The sequence below is a fragment of the Bos javanicus genome, chromosome X, assembly GCF_032452875.1.
Source record: "Bos javanicus breed banteng chromosome X, ARS-OSU_banteng_1.0, whole genome shotgun sequence".
Lineage (NCBI taxonomy): Eukaryota > Metazoa > Chordata > Mammalia > Artiodactyla > Bovidae > Bos > Bos javanicus.
In genome coordinates, this window is record NC_083897.1 from 68,274,651 (window position 1) to 68,300,445 (window position 25,795).

Below are 25,795 nucleotides of genomic sequence, written 5' to 3' on the forward strand. Positions count from 1 at the left end.
GTAATTTTGGGCCTGCTGTTTTGACAACAAAATTTTAAAACTATTTTGGTAACAAGTAATATTTGCATCAGGCTTCACAGTTAGTGCTAGTGATAAAGAACCTGCCTTTCTATGCAGGAGACATAAAAGACATGAGTTTGATCCCTGAGTTGGGAAGATCCCCTGGAGGAGGGCATTGCAACCCACTCTAGTATTCTTGCCTAGAGAATTCCATGGACAGAGTAGCCTGGAGGGCTACAGTTCTTAGTGTCACAAATAATCAGACACAACTGAAGTGACTTAGCCCACACAATATGTGCATCAGATATGGTTGAGTCTTAGCAGATGGAAGGTTTGTTGTCCTAGTTCTTAAGCAGTGTCACAACAGCCACATCCAAATGAATGCATCAAAACGTCACATATCCTGATAGAAATTGGTAAACCAGAATGAGCTTTTGATAAGATAGATTTTTACACATTATTTTCCTTTCCTTCCTTTAAAGTTGCACACTATGCTGGAGTTGCTTCAATGATCCTGAAGTGATATCCTTTGAGTTTTGATGGGTTGGAAGGAAAGACATGAATTTAGAAAGATATAAATTTTCTCAGAAAAGTAGAAGTTCAGATTACCCAATTTAATTAGAATTTCTCATCTGTATTTTGTTTAGGAAAACAGTGATATTGTGAATGAATGTCCAGCATGGCAAGAGAAGATCCATGAAAATGAAGAAGCTATTGCTCTTAGCAGGACAGACAAAACCATTCAACATGTGGAAGTGTTTTGTTATGCATGGTATGATAAGTATTTATTTACAATAAATGACATTAATGACTTCATATTCACATCTTTTCAGAAGAAGCCAACAGTAAGAATTTACATGGCATTGGTTGCTACAAGTCTCCTTGATATGCTTGCCTTCTAAAAAATATAACTTTCAGTTTTGTTATGTTTGTTCATTTGTATTATATTTTAGATTTCACTTGTAAGTGCTATACAGTATTTATCTTTCTCTGTCTGACTTAATTCACTTAGCATAATATCCTCTAGGTTCATCAGTGTCATTGTAATTAAACTTCAAAAACAAGCAAACTCACAGAAAAGAGAAAAAGAAATCATATTTGTGGTTACCAGTGACATTGTAGTAAGGGGTGGCAACGGGGTACAGGGAGGATTGGATGAAGACAATCAAAAGGTACAAACTTTCAGTTATAACTACTAGAGAGGTAATTTACAACATGATTAATATAATAAGCACTGCTTTGTATTATATATGAAAGTTTTGAGAGAGTAAATCCCAAGAATTCTCAACACAAGAAAAAATATTTTTTCTATTTATTTAATTTTGTATCTGTATGAGATGATGAATGTTCACTAAACTTATGTGATAGTCACTTCATGATGTATGTAGTAAATCAATCATCATGCTGTGTACCTTAAACTTATACAGTGATATATGTCAGTTATATTGCAGTAAAACTGGAAGAAAACACTAAAATGTAACTCTAAGTTTTCTTTGTTTAGATAATCTTACATTAATAATTTGTAATTTACCAAGCTCTTTAAATACATTTTCTTGTTTGATCCTTAAAACAGTCCTATGCTAGTATAGAGCAAATAGTGTTAGTTCAATTTTTTAGAGTCCTCAGTGATGCTCAAAGAGTTTAATTTCCTGAAGGTCATCTGGCTTGATAAATGTGAAATCCATATCTAAGCTAGTTAGTGGTGGCATGCATGCATACTCAGTCGTGTCTGACTCTTTTGCGACCCCACAGACTGTAGCCCACAAGGCTCCTCTGTTCATGAGATTTCCTAGGCAATAGTACTGGAGTGGGTTGCCATTTCCTTCTCTAGGGCATCTTCCCGACTCAGGGATTGAACCCACGTCTCCTGCATTGGTGGGCAGATTCTTTACCACTGAGCCACCAGGGAAGCCCTAAGTAGCAGTGGAATCTTAGATTAAAACCCAGGGTTTTTTAATCCTAGTTCAATGTTTTTCTAACTCTTCTTAGATAATATTCAGTATAGCAAAATGCAAAATTATAATTTTGAATTAAAAAAACAAATTCAGTGGTGATGACATTTTGGGGCATGTTTTTGTAAATCATGAGAGAATGGCGGAAGTAATGCTTTCAGTATCTCCTTCTAAGTGAAATAATTCATTGTTTTAAAACAATTAGAATAGTTTATTTTTTCAGATTACATGGTTAATGGGCTAAAAGGTAACCATCACGTAGTTCAGTGCAATTTTTGAAGTAGTGATAAAGTCAAGGGATTTAAAACATCAATGTCAAGCTCTATAATAGTAATTAAAACTTAAAATCCAAGTTACTAGAGATTTTTTAGAATGTGTACTGTCATCATACATAGCCTTGTTGTGGCACAGTGGTAAGTATGACCTGAGCCCTTTAAAAGTTGGGGTACTTGTCAGTTGATTTCTTAACCTGTATTCATATCTGTCAGGTAACTAGCATTTTCTGCCATTAATACACAGTTAATTTTCTATGATTTTATGTAAAAGGACAGCCTTTGAAATGTCAGATACAGATTATAATTTGCATATGCTAAATGGCATTCAGTAAGAAAAGTATCACTCTGATAGTGTTCAGAGCCAGTGTAGACTGATTTAGAACAAAAGATGACCTCAGCTGTAAAGTCATATGCTTTAACAAAAGCAGGAATAAATATTTGATAACTTTATTGTGTGTCTATGAATACTACTTGACTAGAATATAGTGACAGTCATACTCAGGCCCTTTGAGAGGTACTTTTGCTGTTTCATGGCCTCTGATTTCTCTACACTTCATGACAATTAGTGTTTATAATTTCTAATGACTGATATGATACATTTTGAATGCAGAGGAAATCATCTTGTTTTTGATTCCTGTTCTCTTCATTTTCATGTTTGGAACTTCCGAAAGTGATTAGTTTGTGAAAAAGTAGTTGTAGTTTCAGACAGTGAATTTTAAATAATTGTAACTAGGATTCAACACATATCGTTATTTGAAGAAGGAAATGGCAACCCACTCCAGTATTCTTGCCTGGAGAATCCTGTGGACAGAGGAGCCTGGAGGGCTGCTGTCCATAGGGTCGCACAGAGTAAGACACGGCTGAAGCGACTTAGCATGCATGCATTCATTGGAGGAAATAGCAACCCACTCCATTATTCTTGCCTGAAGAATCCCAGGGACAGGGGAGCCTGGTGGGCTGCTGTCTATGGGGTCACACAGAGTCAGACACGACTTAAGTGACTTAGCAGCAGCAGCAGCACATATCTTTATTAATCAAAATAGGAACAATTACCTTTCAACACATTTTTACCAATGAGAAATAAGTTTGTTTATTCCTATAGCATAAAAATTCATGCTTTGGGATTTGACAAACTCTTGGAAAGCATTTTCTACCTCCTGCTGGTTTTGGAAGCATTTTCCCTGCAAAAAGTTGTCAAGATGCTTGAAGACGTGGTAGTCAGTTGGCGAAAGGTCAGGTGAATATGGCGGATGAGGCAAAACTTTGTAGCCCAATTCATTCAGCTTGTGAAGCATTGGTTGTACGATGCCATGATCTTAGTATTTTGAACGTTGAGTTTTAAGCCAACTTTTTCACTCTCCTCTTTCACCTTCATCAAGAGGCTCTTTAGTTCCTTTTCACTAGTTCCTTTTCACTATCTGCCATAAGGGTGATATCTGCATATCTGAGGTGGTTGATATATCTCCTAACAGTCTTGATTCCAGCTTGTGATTCATCAAGCCTGGCATTTTGCATGATGTACTGTGCATAGAAGTTAAATAAACCAGTGACAATATAAAGCCTTGTAGAACTCCTTTCCCAATTTTGAATCAGTCATTTGTTCCAAGTCCGGTTGTAACTGTTGATTCTTGACCTCCATACAGGTTTCTCAAGAAGCAGGTAAGGTGGTCTGGTATTTTCCATAGTTTGTTGTGATCCATATAGTCAAAGGCTTTAGCATAGTCAATGAAGCAGAAGTAGTTGTTTTTTCTGGAATTCTTTTGCTTTTTCTATAATCCTACATATATTCACAATTTGAGAAGCCGTACCATTTTACATTCCCACTAGGCGTGTGTAAGTGACTGTTTTTCCATATCCTCACCATCATTTGGTGGTATAACTTCTTCAGTGTAGCCAGTGTTTATAGGTGTGTAGTAGTGATATCTCATTGCAGTTTTATTTTGCATTTCCCTGGTGCTTGATTTTCAATATCTTTTCATGTGCTTATTTGCCATCCATATATCTTTTTTGGTGAGATATCTGTTCATATCTTTTGCTTATTTTTTAATTGGGTGGATTTTTTATTTCCTGTGGAGATTTAAGAGTTCTTTAGTTTGCAGATATTTCCCCCCAATCTTTAGCTTGTCTTTCATCCTTTTTACACATGGTATTTTGTAAAACAAATGTTTTAAATTTTGATGAGGTCTGATTTACCAGTTTTTTCTTTTGACTCTTGGACTAGCTATAGAGCTAGGAGATTTTTTCTGTTAAAAAAAAAAAAAAAGTTTCATAGATCTTATGTTTTATATGTTAAGCACACGATCCACTTTAAATTTTTGTTTATGGTATGAGGTTTAGATACGTGTTTGCTTTCCTTTATTGATATCCAGTTCCTTCAGTAGTATTTGTTGAAAAGGCTGTTTTTCTTCCATTGAGTTACTTTTGTAACTTTGTCAAAAATCAATTGGCTGTACTTGGATGGGTCTCTTTCTGGATTCTGTTTTCATTTCCATTGATTTCTGTCTGCCCGTACCAGTGTATCACACTGCCTTGATTACTGCAGCTGTAAGTTGGACTTAATATCTGTTAGAATGATTTCCCCAAACTTATTTTTCTTTATCAAGATTATTTTAGCTTTCTGTACTTTGTGCCTTTCTATATAAATGTTTTAATAAGCTTAACCATATCTAGAAAATGTTGCTGGATTTGATAGGAATTGCATTAAAGTTACTGATCAACTTGGGGTGAATTGACATCTTTATTATTTTGAGTTTCCCAATCTGTTGACAAGTTATGCCTCTCCATTGAGGGAGGTCATCTTGATTTCTCTCTATAGGATTGTGTAATTTTCAACATACCAGTTCTGTACATCTGTTTTTAATTGTGTACTTAAGTATTTAATTTGCTTTGGAGCAAGTACTATGGTAAGTGGTATTGCCTTTTTCATTTGGGTTTTCACATGTTCCTTTTTAGTATCTAGAAATACAATTAGTTTTTATGCATTCATCTTGTATCCTGAAATCTTGATCAACTTGCTTATTTTAGGAATTTTTCTGTAGATTCCTTGGGATTTTTCCAAAGACAGCTATGTTTTCTGCAAAGAGGAACAGTTTTATGTCTTCTTTTCCATTGGCTTTTTTTTTAAGAGTCTGTTTTCTATTGAAAATCATGTGTTTTCTGTCTGTAGTCATATACCACAAGTTAATTGTAATTTTCTACTTATCCTTAGGCTCACTTAATGAGCATTTTTTTTTCTCCATAAAGGAAGTTATTATCACTTCTGAGTATCTTTTAGTTATATGCAAATGCTGGGCAATTATTTAGTTTCTGTTACTAATTATCTTGATCTTGTACACTACTCTCTCAGCGTATGCAAGTCAAATTCACAGTCTGATCAAATGTCAAAATATTGAAAATCTTATACTTAAATGGTCACTAACACAAAGAGATTATTGTAGTTAGCTACATGAAGCATATAGAGAGAAGTCAAACCTCAATCCCTGATATATTTCCTATGTAGAATATTGTTTTTAATATTTTGGTAAATTTTCAAAATACCATGTAAAGATAGCTTTGTAATGATACAAATGCTGAAGTGTTATGACTTCTCTTCCCATTTTAGACCAGATGAGTAGGCTTGTAGAGTTGACGTTTATTAGGCTAAAATTTGTGATTTGATTCTCTCATATGTTGCTTGACATTTCATCAAGGAAGAACATTGGCTGTCTCTTGGCTACAAACAGTATTATAGCTATAACCAGTAGCCTTTTGATTTTTAATCTTTGATTACAAGGAGGATAGGGCAAGGATGCAAGTAGATCAGTGTAAACTCATCACCACTTTTTGGAAAATACCTGTATTGATACATGGCAAGTCAGTAACACCATATTCTAATGTAAACATACTGGATAGCACATTGTTTTTCATTGTTGACTTTACTTATTTTCAGAAATAATTCTTAAGTGTTCAGTCTAAGAGTTTTCATGATCTTTTGACTATGAAAGTTAGTACTTTTTCATTATTGCATAGTTGGGATTCCCTGGTGGCTCAATGGTAAAGAATCTGCCTGCCAATACAGGAGATGCCGGTTTGATCCCTGGGTTGGGAAGATCCTCTGAAGTAGGAAATGGCAACCCATTCCAGTATTCTTGCCAGGAAAATCTCGTGGAGAGAGGAGCCTGGCAGGCTACTGTCCATAGAGTCACCAAAGAGTTGAACATGACTTAGTGACTAAACAACAATAACAACAACATAAGCTGAATATTAAAATAAAATAGCATAAGTTCAATTCTCACAAATTCTGTAAAGAACTACCCAGATTGTTTTGCTTTATGAGTGCTTTGTTACCTTGGATGCTGCTAGTAATAAATGAGATAACCTGTAGTTTGGGCCAGAAATACTTCTGCTATACATAGATTATTTTTCTTTGAACAAATATTGTGATTATTACAGTTGACTTATGGAAGGGAAGAGTAAAAGGACTATAGCATTTATTGGATATTATCTTTTTGGCAACTGCTATAACTAGGTTCCTTACATAATTTATTTCATTCAATTTCACTTAATCTGTGCTACACCAGGGAGAGCCAGAGATAGGACAGGCAGGATTTCAACCCACATCTATCTAACTCAAAAGTTTGTGCTATTTCCATTGTATCACAGTGTATTTCAGTCATCAGATAAATAAATATATGTGTGTGCATTAAGGGAACCATTAAACCAAATGTATATTTTCTTTGTGAAGACTAGCACGTACAGAAGTACATTTACTTATTTAACTTACTAGTATATCATTTAGTAGTATAAAGTAGTTACATCTATAATGGGGAATTAAAGTGCCTAACTCCCAGTGTACAGAAGATGAGGGATAAATCCAGTATGCTTTAGTTGTTGTGATTGTAGTTAGTACCCCACAGGATATTTTTGTAGTTTATGTGAGAGAATAAAAACAACTACTATTTCTGGTTTTAAACATTCAACAGACTATGAAAAAGCACAATACATTAATTCACACATAATTCACAAAAACCCAAAGAGTTCTTAGATGAAAGATATTGTTGTTGTTCAGTCTCTCAGTTGTGTCCAACTCTTAGTGACCCCATGAACACCAGGCTTCCCTGTCCTTCACCACCTCCTGGAGTTTGCTCAAGGTGAAAGATGGTTGCTTATTAATTGCATAATGTCATATAGTTTCTTTAGTGAGAAGAGATTTTATATTTCTAAAATATTGAGAAGAACTTGTGCTTTTTCTGCCCTGTTTTACTTTTGCATAATACTGAACATCGTTTCCCCTTTTCTGATATGATAATATTAAAGCAGGATGAAAACTTGCTTCTTAGAGTTATAAACGAACCAACTCTTTCATGGATTGATACTAAAATAAAGACATTGTGCTTGTCATCTAAAATACTACTTATTAATTTATTTTAGATTCTAGAATTGTATAAATTTAGTATGAGCCTCTTTGACAAAAATGTAATAATACCAGTAAGAAGAAAGAAATACAAAATTTTAAAAACTCAAAAATGACTTGTAAGTTACAGGAATCTATGGTTTACCACTATGTAATAGCAAGTTTGTTTAAGGCTACAAGTGACACAGTGTCCAATTAAAAGTGGATTAAATGAATAGATGTATAGGTAGGTGGGATGGTAGGCTGGTAGGTGGGTTGGTTGGTTGTTACATAATTTGCTAATTGAGAATCTTAATCACATCAATCTTGGGGTAGCTGCCCAGCACTTTTCTTAGCTTTCCGTCCAGAGTTACAAGATGATTGCCATGATTCAGAACAGGTTTTCACACAACAGAAACCTCTAAATGTGAAACAAGGGGGGAGAGTTTTTTTTTTTTTTCCTATAATGTGTGTGCTTTTTTTTTTTCTGTTATAATATTATACTGGGCAGTCTTTACCAAAGCCCCAAGTTCTCCTTTATCTCACTGGCTTAAACTAGATAACCTGCTCACTTTTAAATCAGTCACTAACAAAGGACAATAAAATTACCAAAGTTGGTTTTAATCAGCCATGATCCATCCCCTAGTTCTGGGTGCTTTCTGCCTAATATTGAATCAAAATTGCAACTCTTATGGTGCTGAGGAATAGGATATGGTTGTTAAAAAGACAGCCAGTAGTGTCTGCTCTGCTGCTGCTTCTGCTACTAAGTCGATTCAGTCATGTCTGACTCTGTGCGACCCCATAGACGGCAGCCCACCAGGCGCTCCCATCCCTGGGATTCTCTAAGCAAGAATACTGGAGTGGGTTGCCATTTCCTTCTCCAATGCATGAAAGTGAAAAGTCAAAGTGAAGTCGCTCAGTTGTCCAACTCTTAGTGACCCCATGGACTGCAGCCTACCAGGCTCCTCCATCCATGGGATTTTCCAGGTGAGAGTAATGTGTGTGTTAACATTTTAAGTTGTTTACAAATAAGGGAATAAATCTATCAGTATGTTATATTGCATCAACTTAAAATTGATTACAGTAGATTTTTTATATTCCTGGTTTTTGGAACAGCAACTTTTGAACAGTCTGATTTTTTGTAAATCTTATTCATAATCATTAAACATTTATTTGCAGAAATTAACAGATGGGTAGCTGTGTAGCATATACTGTGCAAATCAAAAGTAAATGGCTTGGGATTTCCCTGACAGTCCAGTGGTTAAGATTCCATGCTTCCAATGAAAAAGGCAGATGTTGGATCCCTGTCAGGGAACTGAGATTCCACGTGCCATGTGACGTGGCCAAACAATTAAAACAATAAAAAGTGAATCGCCTTAGAATAAAGTGCGTATATCAAGGTAAAGAGTATAATTTCTGCAACAAGCTGTACTGTGAAGAGGAAAGGTGCAAATAACTGAAAAATAAATAGTGAACACCTGTGCTGAATATATTAACCGGTTGGTTGACAATTTTTCATTTGACTTATCTGAAAGTGTGACTGTTACAAGGCATTAATAAGGCATATTCAGTTTGAAGCATTCCCTTGTTGCTACCATTAATTGATAACAATACTAGATAATATCAGAATTTATACCCCTAAGACTCCCCTGACCTAGAGCCAGACATCCTGGAATGTGAAGTCAAGTGGGCCTTGGAAAGCATCACTATGAACAAAGCCAGCGGAGGTGATAGAATTCCAGTTGAGCTATTTCAAATCCTGAAAGATGATACTGTGAAAGTGCTGCACTCAATATGCCAGCAAATTTGGAAAACTCAGCAGTGGCCACAGGACTGGAAAAGGTCAGTTTTCATTCCAATCCCAAAGAAAGGCAATGCCAAAGAATGCTCAAACTACCGCACAATTGCACTCATCTCGCACGCTAGTAAAGTAATGCTCAAAATTCTCCAAACCAGGCTTCAGCAATATGTGAACCATGAACTTCCTGATGTTCAAGCTGGTTTTAGAAGAGGCAGAGGAACCAGAGATCAAATTGCCAACATCCGCTGGATCATGGAAAAAGCAAGAGAGTTCCAGAAAAACATATATTTCTGCTTTATTGACTATGCCAAAGCCTTTGACTGTGTGGATCCCAAAAAACTATGGAAAATTCTGAAAGAGATGGGAATACCAGACCACCTGATCTGCCTCTTGAGAAATGTGTATGCAGGTCAGGAGGCAACAGTTAGAACTGGACATGGAACAACAGACTGGTTCCAAATAGGAAAAGGAGTACATCAAGGCTGAATATTGTCACCCTGCTTATTTAACTTCTATGCAGAGTACATCATGAGAAACGCTGGGCTGGAAGACACACAAGCTGGAATGAAGATTGCCATGAGAAATATCAATAACCTCAGATATGCAGATGACACCACCCTTATGGCAGAAAGTGAAGAGGAACTCAAAAGCCTCTTGATGAAAGTAAAATTGGAGAGTGAAAAAGTTGGCTTAAAGCTCAACAATGAGAAAACGAAGATCATAGCATCTGGTCCCATCACTTCATGGGAAATAGATGGGGAAACAGTAGAAACAGTGTCAGACTTTGTTTTTTTGGGCTCCAAAATCACTGCAGATGGTGACTGCAGCCATGAAATTAAAAGACGCTTGCTTCTTGGAAGGAAAGTTATGACCAACCTAGACAGCATATTGAAAAGCAGAGACATTACTTTTCCAACAAAGGTTCGTCTGGTCAAGGCTATGGTTTTTCCTGTGGTCATGTATGGATGTGAGAGTTGGACTGTGAAGAAGACTGAGCGCCAAAGAATTGATGCCTTTGAACTGTGGTGTTGGAGAAGACTCTTGAGAGTCCCTTGGACTGCAAGAGATCCAACCAGTCCATTCTGAAGGAGATCAGCCCTGGCATTTCTTTGGAAGGAATGATGCTAAAGCTGAAACTCCAGTACTTTGGCCACCTCATGCGAAGAGTTGACTCATTTGAAAAGACTGATGCTGGGAGGGATTGGGGGCAGGAGGAGAAGTGGATGGCAGAGGATGAGATGGCTGGATGGCATCACTGACTCGATGGACGTGAATCTGGGTGAATTTCGGTAGTTCGTGATGGACACGGAGGCCTGGCCTGCTGCAGTTCATGCGGTCGCAAAGAGTCAGACACGACTGAAGAACTGAACTGAAGACTCCCCTAAATTCAGATTCCGCCTAATGCATTAATCTAAGCACTTATTCAGAGTTGAAATTAGGTAAAACTATCTCAAAAATATTGTTATACTGTATTGTAAATGTCCCTTGAAATTCAAATTATCAATATAAATGACACTGGATTTCATTTGTCAATTTTTTTCATATTGAAAATTTTTATAAGAACTAATGGTAAAAAAAAAAAAAAGAACTAATGGTGCATATTTTTTGCATTTATATGTTAAAATCAGTAGTGTTTAGGAACTCAAAAAATTGTTTTGTGAATTTATAATCCACATTTATGTACAACTGGCCATTGTGTTTTTATACTTTTTCGATACTTTAAAGTTAATAAAATTAAGTTATTGTTTAGGAGTGTTCTTCAAAAGGTTGAATTATTTCATTTTTAATTTTTTTAATTTGAGAATAATTACAGTATTGTGGTTTTTGTCATACATTCACATGAATCAGCCATGAATGTACAAGTGTCTCCCTTCCTGAACCCCCCTCCCACCTCCCTCCCAATCCCATCCCTCAGCATTGTCCCACTGTACTGGATTTGAATGTTCTGTTTCATGCATAGAACTTGGACTGTTGATATGTTTCACATATGGTAATATACATGTTTCAATGCTATTCTCTCAAATCATCCCACCCTCACGTTCTCCCACAGATCCAAAAGTTTGTTCTTTATATCTGTGTCTCTTTTGCTGTCTCGTATACAGGGTTATCATTACCATCTTTCTAAATTCCATATATATGCGTTAATATACTGTATTGGTGTTTTTCTTTCTGACTTACTTCACTCTGTATAATAGGCTCCAGTTTCATCCACCTCTTTAGAACTGATTCAAATGTATTCTTTTTAATGGCTGAGTAATACTCCATTGTGTATATGTACCACAGCTTTCTTTATCCATTCATCTGCTGATGGACATTTAGGTTGCTTCCAAGTCCTGGCTATTGTAAACAGTGTTGCAGTGAACATTGGGGTACAGGTGTCTCTTTCACTTCTGGTTTCCTCGGTGTGTATGCCCTCCCTCACTGGAATTGCTGGATTGCATGGCAGTTCTATTTCCAGTTTTTTAAGAATCTCCACACTGTTCTCCATAGTGGCTGTACTAGTTTGCATTCCCACCAACAGTGTAAGAGGGTTCCTTTTTCTCTGCACCCTCTCCGGTGTTTATTGTTTCCAGACATTTTGATAGCAGCCATTCTGACCAGTGTGAGATGGTACCTAATTGTGGTTTTGATTTGCATTTCTCTGGTAATGAGTGATGTTGAGCATCTTTTCATATGTTTGTTAACCATCCGTATGTCTTTGGAGAAATGTATGTTTAGTTCTTTGGCCCACTTTTTGATGGGTCGTTTATTTTTCTGGAATTGAGCTGCAGGAGCTGCTTGTATATTTTTGAGATTAATTCTTTGTTAGATGCTTCGTTTGCTATTATTTTCTCCCATTCTGAAGGCTGTCTTTTCATCTTGCTTAGAGTTTCCTTCGTTGTGCATAAGCTTTTAATTAGGTCCCATTTGTTTATTTTTGTTTTTGTTTCCAATATTCTGGGAGGTGGGTCATAGAGGATCCTCCTGTGATTTATGTTGGAGAGTGTTTTGCCTATGTTTTCCTCTAGGAGTTTTATAGTTTCTGGTCTTATGTTTAGATCTTTAATCCATTTTGATTTTTATTTTGTGTATGGTGTTAGAAAGTGTTCTAGTTTGATTCTTTTACAGGTCTTTGACCAGTTTTCCCAGCACCACTTGTTAAAGAGATTGTCTTTTCTCTGTTGTATATTCTTACCTCCTTTATCAAAGATAAAGTGTCCATATGTGCCTGAATTTGTCTCTGGCTTTGTATTATTTTCCATTTATCTATATTTCTGTCTTTGTGCCAATACCATACTGTCTTGATGACTGTAGCTTTGTAGTATAGTGTGAAGTCAGGCAGCTTGATGTTGGGGCATTTGACATTGTCCCAGAGGTTTCTGGGATTGTCCTCATTTCTTTTCATTATTTTTTCTGTTTTCTTCTCTACTTCATTTATTTCCACCATTCTTCCGCCTCACTTATCTTCTCTTCTCCCTAGTTATTCTACTGTTGGTTCCCTCCAGAGTGCTTTTGATCTCAGTTCTTGCATTATTCATTATTGATTGACTCTTTTTTATTTCTTCTAGGTCCTTGTTAAACATTTCTTGCATCTTCTCAATCCTTGTCTCTAGTCTATTTATCTGTAACTCCATTTTGTTTTCAACATTTTGAGTCATCTTAACTGTCATTATTCTGGATTCTTTTTCAGATAGACTCTCTATTTCTTCCTCTTTTGTTTGTTTTTGTGGGCATTTATCATGTTCCTTTACCTGCTGAATATTTCTCTGCCTTTTCACTTCGTTTAGATTCCTGTGTTTGGGGTGGCCTTTCTGTAGGCTGGAAGTTTGTGGTTCCTCTTTATTGTGGAGTTTGCTTCCTGTGGGTGGTGTTGGATGAGTGGCTTGTCAAGGTTTCCTGGTTAGGGAAGCTTGTGTCTGTGTTCTGGTGGGTGGAGCTGGATCTTTTCTCTCTGGAGTGCAATGAAGTATCTAGTAGTGAGTTTTGGGGTGTCTATGGGTTTGGCATGTCTTCGGGCAGCCTATACTTTAATGCTCAGTGCTATGTTCCTGTGTTGCTGGAGAATTAGCCTCATATGTCTTGCTGTGGAACTTGTTGAGTCTTGGATGGAGCTTGGTTTCAGTGTAGGCATGGAAGCTTTTGGATGAGCTCTTGTCTATTAATTTTCCCTGGAATCAGGAGTTTGTGTTCTTGAGTTTAGATTTAAGCCTCCTGCCTCTTGTTTTCAGTCTTATTCTTACAGTAGAATCAAGACTTCTCCATCCATACAAGACAGATGATGAAACATCTAGGTTAATGGTGAAAAAATTCTCCACAGTGAGGGACATCCACAGAGGTTCACAGAGTTACATGGAGAAGAGAAGAGGGAGGAGGGAGATAGAGGTGACCAGGAGAAGAGGGGAAGTCAAAAGGAGAGAGAGCAATCAATCCAGTAATCACACCCCTAAGTGAAAGTGGATACTGAAGATTAGATCCTTAAAGGTACAAAATTGATAACAAATACCAAATACAAATATTAAAAAATCTAGAGTAGATGTTAGACTCTCAAAAATATAATATTAAAAGTACAAAACAAAATCAATCACAAAAATAATAAAAAATATATATATGAAATTTGTTTTAAAAATAGGGTCTTTTTTTGCAAGGTAATAGTAGGTTATAAAAATGAAAATTAAAGGAGGAATAAATTACTTGTTTCAGCTTGTACTTGTTCTCAACGTCTATAGGCCTCTTCCAAATCTTAGTTAATGTTAACTACAAGGTTTTAATCTGTTGTACTTGTCACTTCCAGAGCTTTTCCCTGTTCTTTTTTTATTTTGGCTTCCTCTGTTTGCAAGTCACTTCAGTGACTAATTTATGCCCTGATACGAGGGGGTGAAGGTGGTCATTTATTTAGGTTCACTCGTTCAGTTGTGTTTTGGGGAGGGAGGAATACAATATTTGCAAACAAATATTGCTGATGTGTGTGGCAAGTGTGCTCGCAGTGTATGGACCACACTGGGTTTGCCCCAGCTCACAGCAGCCTGTGCTTTCGTGTCTACACAGCTCAGGCTCCAGGTTCTCTGCAGAGTACTGTCTAAAACAGACCCTGTGTTTCATGCACTTCACATGTCTAAGTTGCTCAGGTACAGATTCTCGAGTACGCTGCAAGGGCACAGACTCAGTTTGGCTTGCGTTTTGTGCCCTTCCCAGGTTCAAGCAGCTCAGGGGATCAGGTGCTTGGCGAGCACACTGTCCCAGGTGGACTGTGCATCTTAATCACCTCCCCTGTCCTGGCTGCTCAGTTTCCCAGGTTTGCCGTGAGAGCACTGTCTCAGGTGTGCTGTGTGTCTCCTCTAGGGAGCTGATCTCAAGCTGTGACCCTCCTGGCAGATGTCAACCATCCAGTATCCCAGGAAGATGTGGTTAGCAACTGGGAGCCTGCTCACAGTTTGGTGGAGGATGCAGGTCTCTGGGGCCGAGATTGCCCCTTGCCTTCAGGCTCTGGCTGTGGCATGCCTGCCTCTCTGCCTCCTGCAGGGGGAGGGGCCTGTACACAGCGGGCTAGCTCTCCTTTGGTATTCACTCAATCCTTTGTTCTGTGAGTCTTTTGGGGAAAGTTGTCTCTCTCTCTCTCTCTTTTTTTTTTCTTTCTGGCTGTCCCACAGTTTGGGTTGCTTTCTGACCTTAGCTCCCTCAGATTGTCCTCAGGGCATTGGTTGCCTGTTCCTAAACATACAGCCTGGTCCTTACCCGAAACATGCAGCCTGCGCCTCCCTGTCCAAACCCTGCTCACTGGTGGCAGACATGAATATCTGGGCTGCTTGTCCACTGGCAGTTGTGGTTAGGTGCGTATTTTGTGTGTGTGTGTGTTTTCCTCCCAGTTATGTTGCCCTCTGAGATTCCAAAACTCCCCACACACCTGCTGGTGAGAGGGTTTCCTGGTGTTTGGAAACTTCTCCTCGTTCATGACTCCCTCCCCGTGGTGGGTCTCCATCGCTAACATTTTGTCTCTCTTTTTGTCTTTTATATTTTTCCTTATCTCCTTTTGAAGAGAATAGACTGCCTTTTTGGGTGCCTGGTGTCCTCTGCCAACATTCAGAAGTTGTTTTGTGGAAGTGGCTCAGCATTCAAATGATCTTTTGATGAATTTGTGAGGGAGAAAGTGGTCTCTCTGTACCATTCCTCTCCCATCTTAGGCGAAACCAAGGTTGAATTATTTTAAGAAAACTTTTTTTTAACCAAAGTATAAAGTTTTTAATTTGAGGGAAGCTAAGTCTGTTTGATGAATAGAAGTTTGCATGATGAGAAATTAAGTGGAGTTTGGAGAGTTTTCTAGTGTCTTTATAACTTCTAGTTAGGTATTAAATTCAGTGTTGGCAGAACTCTAAAAAAACTGTAGTTGTTGATGAAAAGTAAGGATGGTATTGTGTTTCTCTTGCATATGTTTTCCATAGTGTTAGGTATTTCACCAGATTATGATGTTCAGAATAGTAAAACTTAATAGCTTATGGATATGGAACATATTTACAAAGAATAACTCCTTTTCTTAAACTTATACCCTTAATTAAGTATTTGGACTTCTGTTTTCCAGATTGTCCAGTACTGGTTAATGCATTTCATTCACTCTAGAAAGCTCCCTTTCTGAGAATATAATTCAGAGCCACTAACCAGATCAAGGACTTCCCTGCAGGCTCAGACTGTAAAGCATCTGTCTACAATGTGGGAGACCCGGGTTCAATCCCTGGGTCGGGAAGATCCCCTGGAGAAGGAAATGGCAATCCACTCCAGTACTATTGCCTGGAAAATCCCATGGACAGAGGAGCTTGGTAGACTACAGTTCACGGGGTCTCAAAGAGTTGGACACGACTGAGCGACTTCACTAACCAGATCAATTGGTGTGCTCAATTTCCATGTTGTCATCATCATTCTGTCTTATCTGTAAAGTATAATTAACTATCCTATCATTTCGTAGTTTAATGTTTAGGCATACAACGTTTTGCTGAAAATTGTCACCTCATGCAACACACTTTGGTTTCCTGGTTTTCAAAATAATGAAAGTGAATACAAAGCATGAACAATCTGTAGAAAATATACAAATCCCATTTCGTATCATCACTCTTCATTTTTAATGTTGCTTAATGGCATTTGTGCTATTACTTGGTTTTGTGGCCAGAGCTTTCAACATGTGATGTCAGAAAAACCTAAGGACACATGTTTTGAATTGCCTGTTGGCCTGTGGGAAATTTAACAGTATCTTATATTTTATTAATATCTTATGTTTGATTAACCTTTTAGCACTCATGGGCCTTCCCTTGTGGCTCAGCTGGTAAAGAGTCCACCTACAAGGCAGGAGACCTGGGTTCAGTCCCTGGGTTCAGAAGATCCCCTGGAGAAGGGAAAGGCTACCCACTGCAGTATTCTGGCCTAGAGAATTCCATGGACTATAGAGTCCATGGGGTCACAAGGAGTCGGACACAACTGAGTGACATACACTTTCACTTTAGTGCTCATGGAAAATACTCTTCATATATGTTAGGACATTTATCTTACAATAGTCTCATGAAAGTTAAGGTAAATGAATGATCTTCCATTTCATAGATGGGGAATCTCAGGGATTAAATGACTTGCCTGATATCTACTAAGTAATGCATCCAGAACTACAACTTTACCCACTACAGTTTCCTAAATCTGAAAATCTTAACATTAATGATATCATCCTTTTTTCATTATATTTGATTGAAATTACTAGATTATAACAATAAGTAGCATGATATTTTCTTTTTTTTTAAAATTATTTATTTATTTATTTATTTTTACTTTACAATACTGTATTGGTTTTGCCATACATTGACATGAATCAGCCATGGGTGTACATGTGTTCCCCATCCTGAATCCCCCTCCCACCTGCCTCCCCATCACATCCCTCTGGGTCATAACAGTGCACCAGCCCCGAGCATCCTGTATCATGCACTGAACCTGGACTGGTGATCTGTTTCACATATGATAATATACATGTTTCAATGCTATTCTGCCAAATCATCCCACCCTCGCCCTCTCCTACAGAGTCCAAAACACTGTTCTATACATCTGTGTTTCTTTTGCTGTCTCACATATAGGGTTATTGTTACCATTCTCATCCTCTGTCATCCCCTTCTCCTCCTGCCTTCAGTCTTTCCCAGCATAAGGTCGTTCCCACTGTGTCAGTTCTCCACGTCAGATGGTGAAAGTATTGGAGCTTCAGCCTCAGCATCAGTCTTTCCAATGAATATTCAGGACTGATTTCCTTTAGGATTGACAAGTTTGATCTCTTTACAGTGCAAGGGACTCTCAAGACTTTTCCAACACCACAGTTCAAAAGCATCAATTCTTTGGCATTGAACCTTCTTTGTGGCCCAACTCTCACATCCATACATGACTACTGGAGAAACCATAGCTTTGACTAGATGGACCTTTGTCGGCAAAAGAATGACTCTGCTTTTTAATATGCTGTCTAGGTTGGTCATAGCTCTTCTTCCAAGGAGCAAGTGTCTTAATTTCATGGCTGAAGTCACCATTTGCAGTGATTTTTGAGCACAAAAAAATAAAGTCTCTCACTGTTTCCACTGTTTCCCCATCTATTTGCCATGAAGTGATGGGACCAGATGCCATGATCTTCGTTTTTTAAATGTTGAGTTTAAGCCAGCTTTTTTACTCTCCTCTTTCACTTTGATCAAGAGACTGTTTAGTTCCTCTTCACTTTCTGCCATAAGGATGGTGTCATCTGCATACTGGAGATTATTGATATTTCTCCATGCAATCTTGAAGAAACAGTTAGCATGAGCCTAATTATGGAGACTTTGAGTTGACAAATTAGGATTTAAGAGATGCCATGTTGGAAAGTAGGTGAGATGAGACAAAAGTTAGTAAATAAAAAAGGTGATTTTGTTTAGAGACTGATAGAGGAAGGTTTTATAGGGGTAGAGTTGAGATTTGATTTAAGAACTGCTGTTATGTCTCAAGCAATCAATTAGCAGATGGTTATTTCCCACAGCCTATCATGTACGAGGCAATTTTAGTGTTGAATAGTGGCACAACTCAATGAAAATGTAGGTTCTCTAGAGGATAAAATACATCATGGAGAGATAATTGTGCACACTGAACAGGAACTTTTTGTGTCAGTCAAGGCAATAATGGACTGAGAATGTGAACTCTAGTAGTAATATTGAAAGTGAGGCTTCCAGTAAAGTAATAGACATTAATATTGAAAATAGCAAGAATCAATTCAGAAAGATCCTGTTAGGTACCACATTGTGACATATCAACATACACTTTTATAGCAGTTTTTTTTTAGCTTTGTCACACTGCAGATAATGGTAATAATCTTTAATACTTGCTATTGAGGATTTATGTGCCAGGCACTGTACCAGGTTCTTCACTTGTGTTACCTCATTTAGTCTTCAAAACAACCTGGTGAGGTAGTTGGTATTATCTCTACGTTATAGACAGATAATTTGCATCAGAGAGGATTAAAAAACTTGTCTACATTCACAGAGTTATCTAGTCATAGAGTCTGGGTTTGAACCTCAATCTATTTATTCTGAAGGATGAGCTTGTAAGCACTGTGTTGATTTATTTCTAAAGTGCAATTCCCCTGTCTGCCTTAACTTCTTAAAAAATACATACGTGATTAATATATACATGCATACTGTATGGCACTCAGTATTCTGTAATATGGGGAAAATATCTGAAGAAATGAATATATGTATATGTATAACTGAATCACTTTATTGTACACCTGAAGTTGACACAATATTGTAAATCAACGATACCCCAAGATAAACAGAAGTAAATTATAAAAAATAAGAATCTGCTTTTCAGATACACACACACACACACACACACACACACACACACATATGACATGCCTGCTAAACCCTGAAATCTTTATGTATATTTTTTCAGATATTAATTATGTTTCATATTGTGTCAAAACCTAAACAGATGAATGTTTAATGTGCATGTCACATAAAGCAAGACATCCACTGAATTTGATAAAATAAATGAGGTAAAGAAATAAAACTTGCCATTAAAAGTTAAAATGATATAAAAAATATACCTACGTACAATTATCACTTTGATTATTGGTGTGGATTATTATTGTAATTTCTCATCAGTCAGGATTTGCATGAAGATGTCGAAGAAGCTGGTGCACTACAGAAAAATCACGCTTCTGTGACATCTGTGAACTGCACCGAAGCTGCAGATTCTGCCTGCCTGCCTGTAGAAGATGAGTCATTAAGAACTACAAGCTGTGAAATACCGGCAGAACAAACTCCAAGCAGTGATCCAGAGAGAGCCCTAGAAGTAAATGATGTTCAAGTGACAGGGGAAAAAGAAAACTGTTGTGATGATAACACTTGTGTGCCCTCAACTGCAGAAAAGGAAACAAGTGAAAATGTACCTGTGGCCAAAGACACAGCAGAACAGCCAAAGAAAAATCGGATTACTTACTCTCAAATCATTAAAGAAGGCAGGAGGTTTAATATCGATTTGGTATCAAAGGTAAGTAACAGTTTTACCCATCTTATCATGAAACAGTACTAATTTCTAATTGATTAAATATAGCATCTGAGTCCTTAAACCCAATTTTCATTATTTTATTCTTTGAAATGTAAAGCATTTATTTTATAAAGAGATAGTATCTGAAATTTATAGTTCTATTAAAATATCCTTTAAACCTAGGTTAAAAACACAAGAATGCTCAGTACTGTATCGCACGGTTACTTCTGTATTGGAGCATGTACTCCACCCAAATATTCTCCCATTACATGGACACTATTCTATCAAGAAAACATGTCTAATGAATCTAATTATGGGTCCAGGTTATTATAGTCAATCTATTAAATAAACTTCTTTTTAGCCCTTACTTAGTAACTATTTTGGCATCTGTATAATGATGAACATTTTGAATAAACAGATGCATTTGAAAAATCATTGGTTCAGATGTGAGGGCTTTGGAAGATAATTTAATAGTAATTAAGGCAGGGAGGTTGGGAAGGATGCTATTGTCTTCGGTTTTTTGTTTTTTTATTCCCATTCTTACCTCTAATGTTAGGTCAACATGAATTCAGAGGTGGTCCCCAAGTCTTTGGAGCATGCAGTGTTGCACTGGATTTATAGGAAGCAAGACAAATTTAGTGCAAAAGAATAGAAAACACTAGTAGAAGGCAATGGCACCCCACTCCAGTACTCTTGCCTGGAAAATCCCATGGGTGGAGGAGCCTGGTAGGCTGCAGTCCATGGAGTTGCGAAGAGTCTGACACGACTGAGCGACTTCCCTTTCACTTTTCACTTTCATGCATTGGAGAAGGAATAGCCACCCACTCCAGTGTTCTTGCCTGGAGAATCCCAGGGATGGTGGAGCCTGGTTGGCTGCCGTCAATGGGGTCACACAGAGTCAGGCACGACTGAAGCGACTTAGCAGCAGTAAGATAAAATAATGGCCGTAAAACGTTATAATATAGGGCTGGGTGAAAGTAGAGAGACCAAATACCATAAGTTGAGGGCAAATGATGAGAAATTGGAAAGAAGTTGGAGAGGGTTGTGAATAACATGTGACTAGGATTTTTTATTTAATGTGCTCTCTTGAAGTTCCAAGTTATAAAGAGAGGAAGTAATGCTCCTCACATTTTGCTCATCTAATCATATATCTTTATCCTGCTGATTGAACTCTTTGAACCTGATGCTTGAAAATATATCTTTTTACTATTCATTGTTTCTCTCTGTGCCTGATTCTGCCTTGGTCTGAGTTGGCTACTGTCTTGGTCCTTCTTCATACTTCTGAACTATCTGTTCCACCTAATTTGATCCTGGCATGCTTTGAAATTTACCATTCTTTCCATGTTACCTTGGCAATTAGTTTATGGGTGAAGTTTAATCATAGCCCACCCATAGTCTTCTTGTCCTCATGAGAAGGAAAGAATTTTTTTTAAAAAGAACACTGAAGTAGTCCAGTAAGAAATAGGTTTTGTACTGAAAATTTCATTTTGAATTAGTTACTTGGATTTTAGAAATTAATACTGTATGTATGCTGGCTGATACTTTATATATGAAACATATTAATATGTATGGATATTCACACTAACTAGGACAAACAGGTGTAACAGCCCTGTATCAGTTTGGGTCAGTTGTGAAAAAATGTTAGATTCCAGAATTATTTGGATTTTTAAATTTCAGATAATCAGTTGTGAACCTGTAATAAATTGTGTTATGTATTATAATATTATTAGGTATAATAGGTTTTACAAATAATTTAAATTATAACAAAATTATATATCTTTATTCTGTTTTTATCAATTTTTCCACTATTTCACCTTTTGTTTCATTCTCTGAAATATTTTCTATGTACAGCTATTGTATTCTCGAGGATTGCTGATTGATCTTCTAATCAAATCTAATGTTAGTCGATATGCAGAGTTCAAAAATATTACCAGGATTCTTGCATTTCGAGAAGGAAGAGTGAAACAGGTACTGTGCTTAGCGAGGATGGTAACTGAGTATGAATTTAAATTGCTATGTTGTGTTTGGGAAACTAGTAGTGAAAATATTAGTTGGTTAGTAGTGTCTGACTCTTGGCGACCTCTTGGAGCTTACCCTGCCAGGCTCCTCTGTCCATGGGATTCTCCAGTCAAGAATACTGGAGTGAGTAGCCATTACCTTCTCTGGAGGATGCTCCCAACTCAGGGATCAAACCTGGGTCCTCCCGCATTGCAGATGGGTTCTTTACCATCTGAGCCATCAAGGAAGCCCCAGTTTGTTTGGGAAGGATAAGCAAATAAGATTGTTATTTTCGGGTAAAGCAGCAAGCTTAAATGCAGAGTTCCAAAGAATACCAAGGAGAGATAAGAAAGCCTTCCTCAGTGATCAATGCAAGGAAAAGGAGGAAAAGAATAGAATGGGAAAGACTAGAGATCATTTTAAGAAAATTAGAGACACCAAGAGAACATTTCATATAAAAATGGGCTCAATAAAGGAGAGAAATGGTATGGACGTAACAGAAGCAGAAGATATTAAGAAGAGTTGGCAAGAATACACAGAAGAACTGTACAAAAAGATCTTCATGAACCAGATAATCACGATGGTGTTATCACTCACCTAGAGCTAGACATCCTAGAATGTGAAGTCAAGTGGACCTTAGGAAGCATCTCTATGAACAAAGCTAGTGGAGGTGATGGAATTCCAGTTGAGCTATTTCAAATCCTGGAAGATGATGCTATGAAAGGGCTGCACTCAATATGCCAGCAAATTTGGAAAACTCAGCAGTGGCCACAGGACTGGAAAACGTCAGTTTTCATTCCAATTCCAAAGAAAGGCAATCCCAAAGAATGCACAAACACACACTTGCACTCATCTCACACACTAGTAAAGTAATGCTTAAAATTCTCCAAGCCAGGCTTTAGCAACATGTGAGCCGTGAACTTTAAGATGTCCAAGCTGGTTTTAGAAAAGGCAGAGGAATCAGAGATCAAATTGCCAACATCTGCTGGATCATCAAAAAAGCAAGAGAGCTCCAGAAAAACATCTATTTCTAGTTTATTGACTATGCCAAAGCCTTTGATTGTGTGGATCCCAATAAACTGTGGAACATTCTTCAAGAGATGGGAATACCAGACCACCTGACCTGCCTCTTGAGAAACCTATATGCAGGTCAGGAAGGAACAGTTAGAACTGGATATGGAAAAACAGCCTGGTTCCAAATAGGAAAAGGAGTACCTCAGGGCTGTGTATTGTTACCCTGCTTATTTAACTTATATGCAGAGTACAGAATGCAGAGTATATCATGAGAAACGCTGACCTAGAGGAAGCACAAGCTGAAATCAAGGTTGCCGGGAGAAATATCAATAACCTCAGATATGCAGATGACACCACCCTTATGGCAGAAAGTGAAGAAGAATGAAAGAGCCTCTTGATGAAAGTGCAAGATGAGAGTGAAAATGTTGGCTTAAAGCTCAACATTCAGAAAACAAAGATCATGGCATCCGGTTCCATCATTCCATGGCAAATAGATGGGGAAACAGTGGCTGACTTTATTTTCTTGGGCTCCAAAATCATTGCAGATGGTGATTGCAGCCATGAAATTAAGATGCTTCCTCCTTGGAAGGAAAGCTATGACTAACCTAGACAGCATATGGAAAAGCAGAGACATTGCTTTGTCAACAAAGGTCTATCTAGTCAAGGCTATGGTTTTTCCAGTGGTCATGTATGGATGTGAGAGTTGGACTATAAAGAAAGCTCAGTGCCCAAGAATTGATACTTTTGAACTGTGGTGTTGGAGAAGACTCTTGAGAGTCCCTTGGACTGCAAGGAGATCCAACCAGTCCATCCTAAAGGAGATCAGTCCTGTATGTTCATTGAAAGGACTGATGCTGATGGTGAAAGTCCAGTACTTTGGCCACCTGATGCGAAGAGCTGACTCATTTGAAAAGACCCTGATGCTGGGAAAGATTGAGGGCAGGAGGAGAAGGGAACGACAGAGGATGAGATAGTTGGATGGTATCACCGACTCGATGGACATGGGTTTGGGTGGACTCTGGGAGTTCGTGATTGACAGGGAGTCCTGGTGTGTTGTGGCTCATTGGGTCGCAAAGAGTCGGATTCGTCTTAGCAATTGAACTGAACTGAACTGATTATTTTTAACAAATGTAAATAGTAAGAGATTGCCAATTAAAATGTCTAATGTTAATTTTCTCATGGTTTATTCTGTAGCTTGATGCTCATGTTGAGAAAGTGTTAATTTCAGACAACATTGCTAGATTTGAGCTGTCATTTCTTCCCAGTTAGGGGTGACATGCTGGTGGCCTTTTAATAGCACAGGGAGCAACCTGGAAGAATTAAGTATGGGAAGTCACAAGTTAATTAACTCTGAAGTCAACAGAGATGCCAGTAGAACTGGTGGAAGTTTACATGAAACAGCCTGACTAGAAAGGAAATAATAATCTTGTTATACTTAAAAGGAAAAAAAAAATGTCATTTGGAATACTTGTATCAGTAGGAAGCAGTTTCTTAACTTTAAAATCATATATATTTAGGTTCCTTGCTCCAGAGCAGATGTCTTTAATAGCAAACAACTTACTATGGTAGAAAAGCGAATGCTAATGAAGTTTCTCACATTTTGTATGGAGTATGAGGAACATCCTGATGAATATAAAGGTATTGTTTTTCATTAAATTTGTGTTGTCACATTTTTTGAGATTTGAATTATTTTCATATGCTTTCTCTGATTTAGTGAGCCACTTGCTATGGCTTTAAAATATTTTTATTTTGCATGATCCACTAGATTAGCCTCTAGCAACAAGTACCTATTTAAATTAATTAAAATTAAAATTTAGCTATAGTATGCACACATTCAAGTGTTCACTGGCCACCCATGGCTAGTGGCTACTATGGGTACTATGCAACTATGGGACATTTTCATCATAATAGCAGTTTATGATAGATGTTAGTTTTTATTCTTGCTAATTAAAGATTGTTATCAACTGATTCTTCATAGATAATATTCCTTTTTCATTACCCAGTTTTTTTAATCATTTTTAAAAATAGAAGTTCTCTAAGCCAGGCTTCAGCAGTATGTGAACCGTGAGCTTCCAAATGTTCAAGCTAGTTTTAGAAAAGGCAGAGTAACCAGAGATCAAATTGCCAACATCTGCTGGATCATCAAAAAAGCAAGAGAGTTCCAGAAAAGCATCTATTTCTGCTTTATTGACTATGCCATAGCCTTTGACTGTGTGGATCACAATAAACTGTGAAAATTTCTGAAAGAGATGGGAATACCAGACCACCTGACCTGCCTCTTGAGAAACCTATTTGCAGGTCAGGAAGCAACAGTTAGAAATGGACATGGAACAACAGACTGGTCTTAAATAGGAAAAGGAGTATGTCAAGGCTGTATAGTGTCACCCTGCTTATTTAACTTATATGCAGAGTATATCATGAGAAACGCTAGGCTGGAAGAAGCACAAGCTGGAATGAAGATTGCTGGGAGAAATATCAATAACCTCAGATATGCAGATGACACCACCCTTATGGCAGAAAGTGAAGAGGAACTAAAAAGCCTCTTGATGAAAGTGCAAGAGGAGAGTGAAAAAATTGGGCTAAAGCTCAACATTCAGGAAATGAAGATCATGGCATCTGGTCCCATCACTTCATGGGAAATACATGGGCAAACAGTGTTAGACTTTATTTTTGGGGGCTCCAAAATCAATGCAGATGGTGATTGCAGCCATGAAATTAAAAGATGCTTACTCCTTGGAAGGAAAGTTATGACTAACCTAGGTAGCATATTCAAAAGCAGAGACATTACTTTCCCAACCAAGGTCCATCTAGTCAAGGCTATGGTTTTTCCAGTAGTCAAGGATGGATGTGAGAGTTGGACTGAAGAAAGCTGAGCACTGAAGAA

General features: G+C 37.6%; 1 protein-coding gene across 3 annotated transcripts in view; it reads left to right on the forward strand.

Annotated features, from left to right (window-relative positions):
- CHM (CHM Rab escort protein) overlaps positions 1-25,795 on the forward strand; it is a 249,696-nt gene that overhangs the window by 93,918 nt on the left and 129,983 nt on the right. For 2 of the 3 annotated variants that reach the window (XM_061409549.1, XM_061409551.1), the window contains exons 4-7: positions 648-772; positions 19,515-19,902; positions 21,751-21,867; positions 24,429-24,549. In XM_061409549.1, coding sequence (XP_061265533.1) covers positions 648-772; positions 19,515-19,902; positions 21,751-21,867; positions 24,429-24,549 — 751 coding nt within the window. The remainder of the gene's footprint in view (positions 1-647; positions 773-19,514; positions 19,903-21,750; positions 21,868-24,428; positions 24,550-25,795) is intronic. The other variant, XM_061409550.1, reaches the window with a different exon arrangement.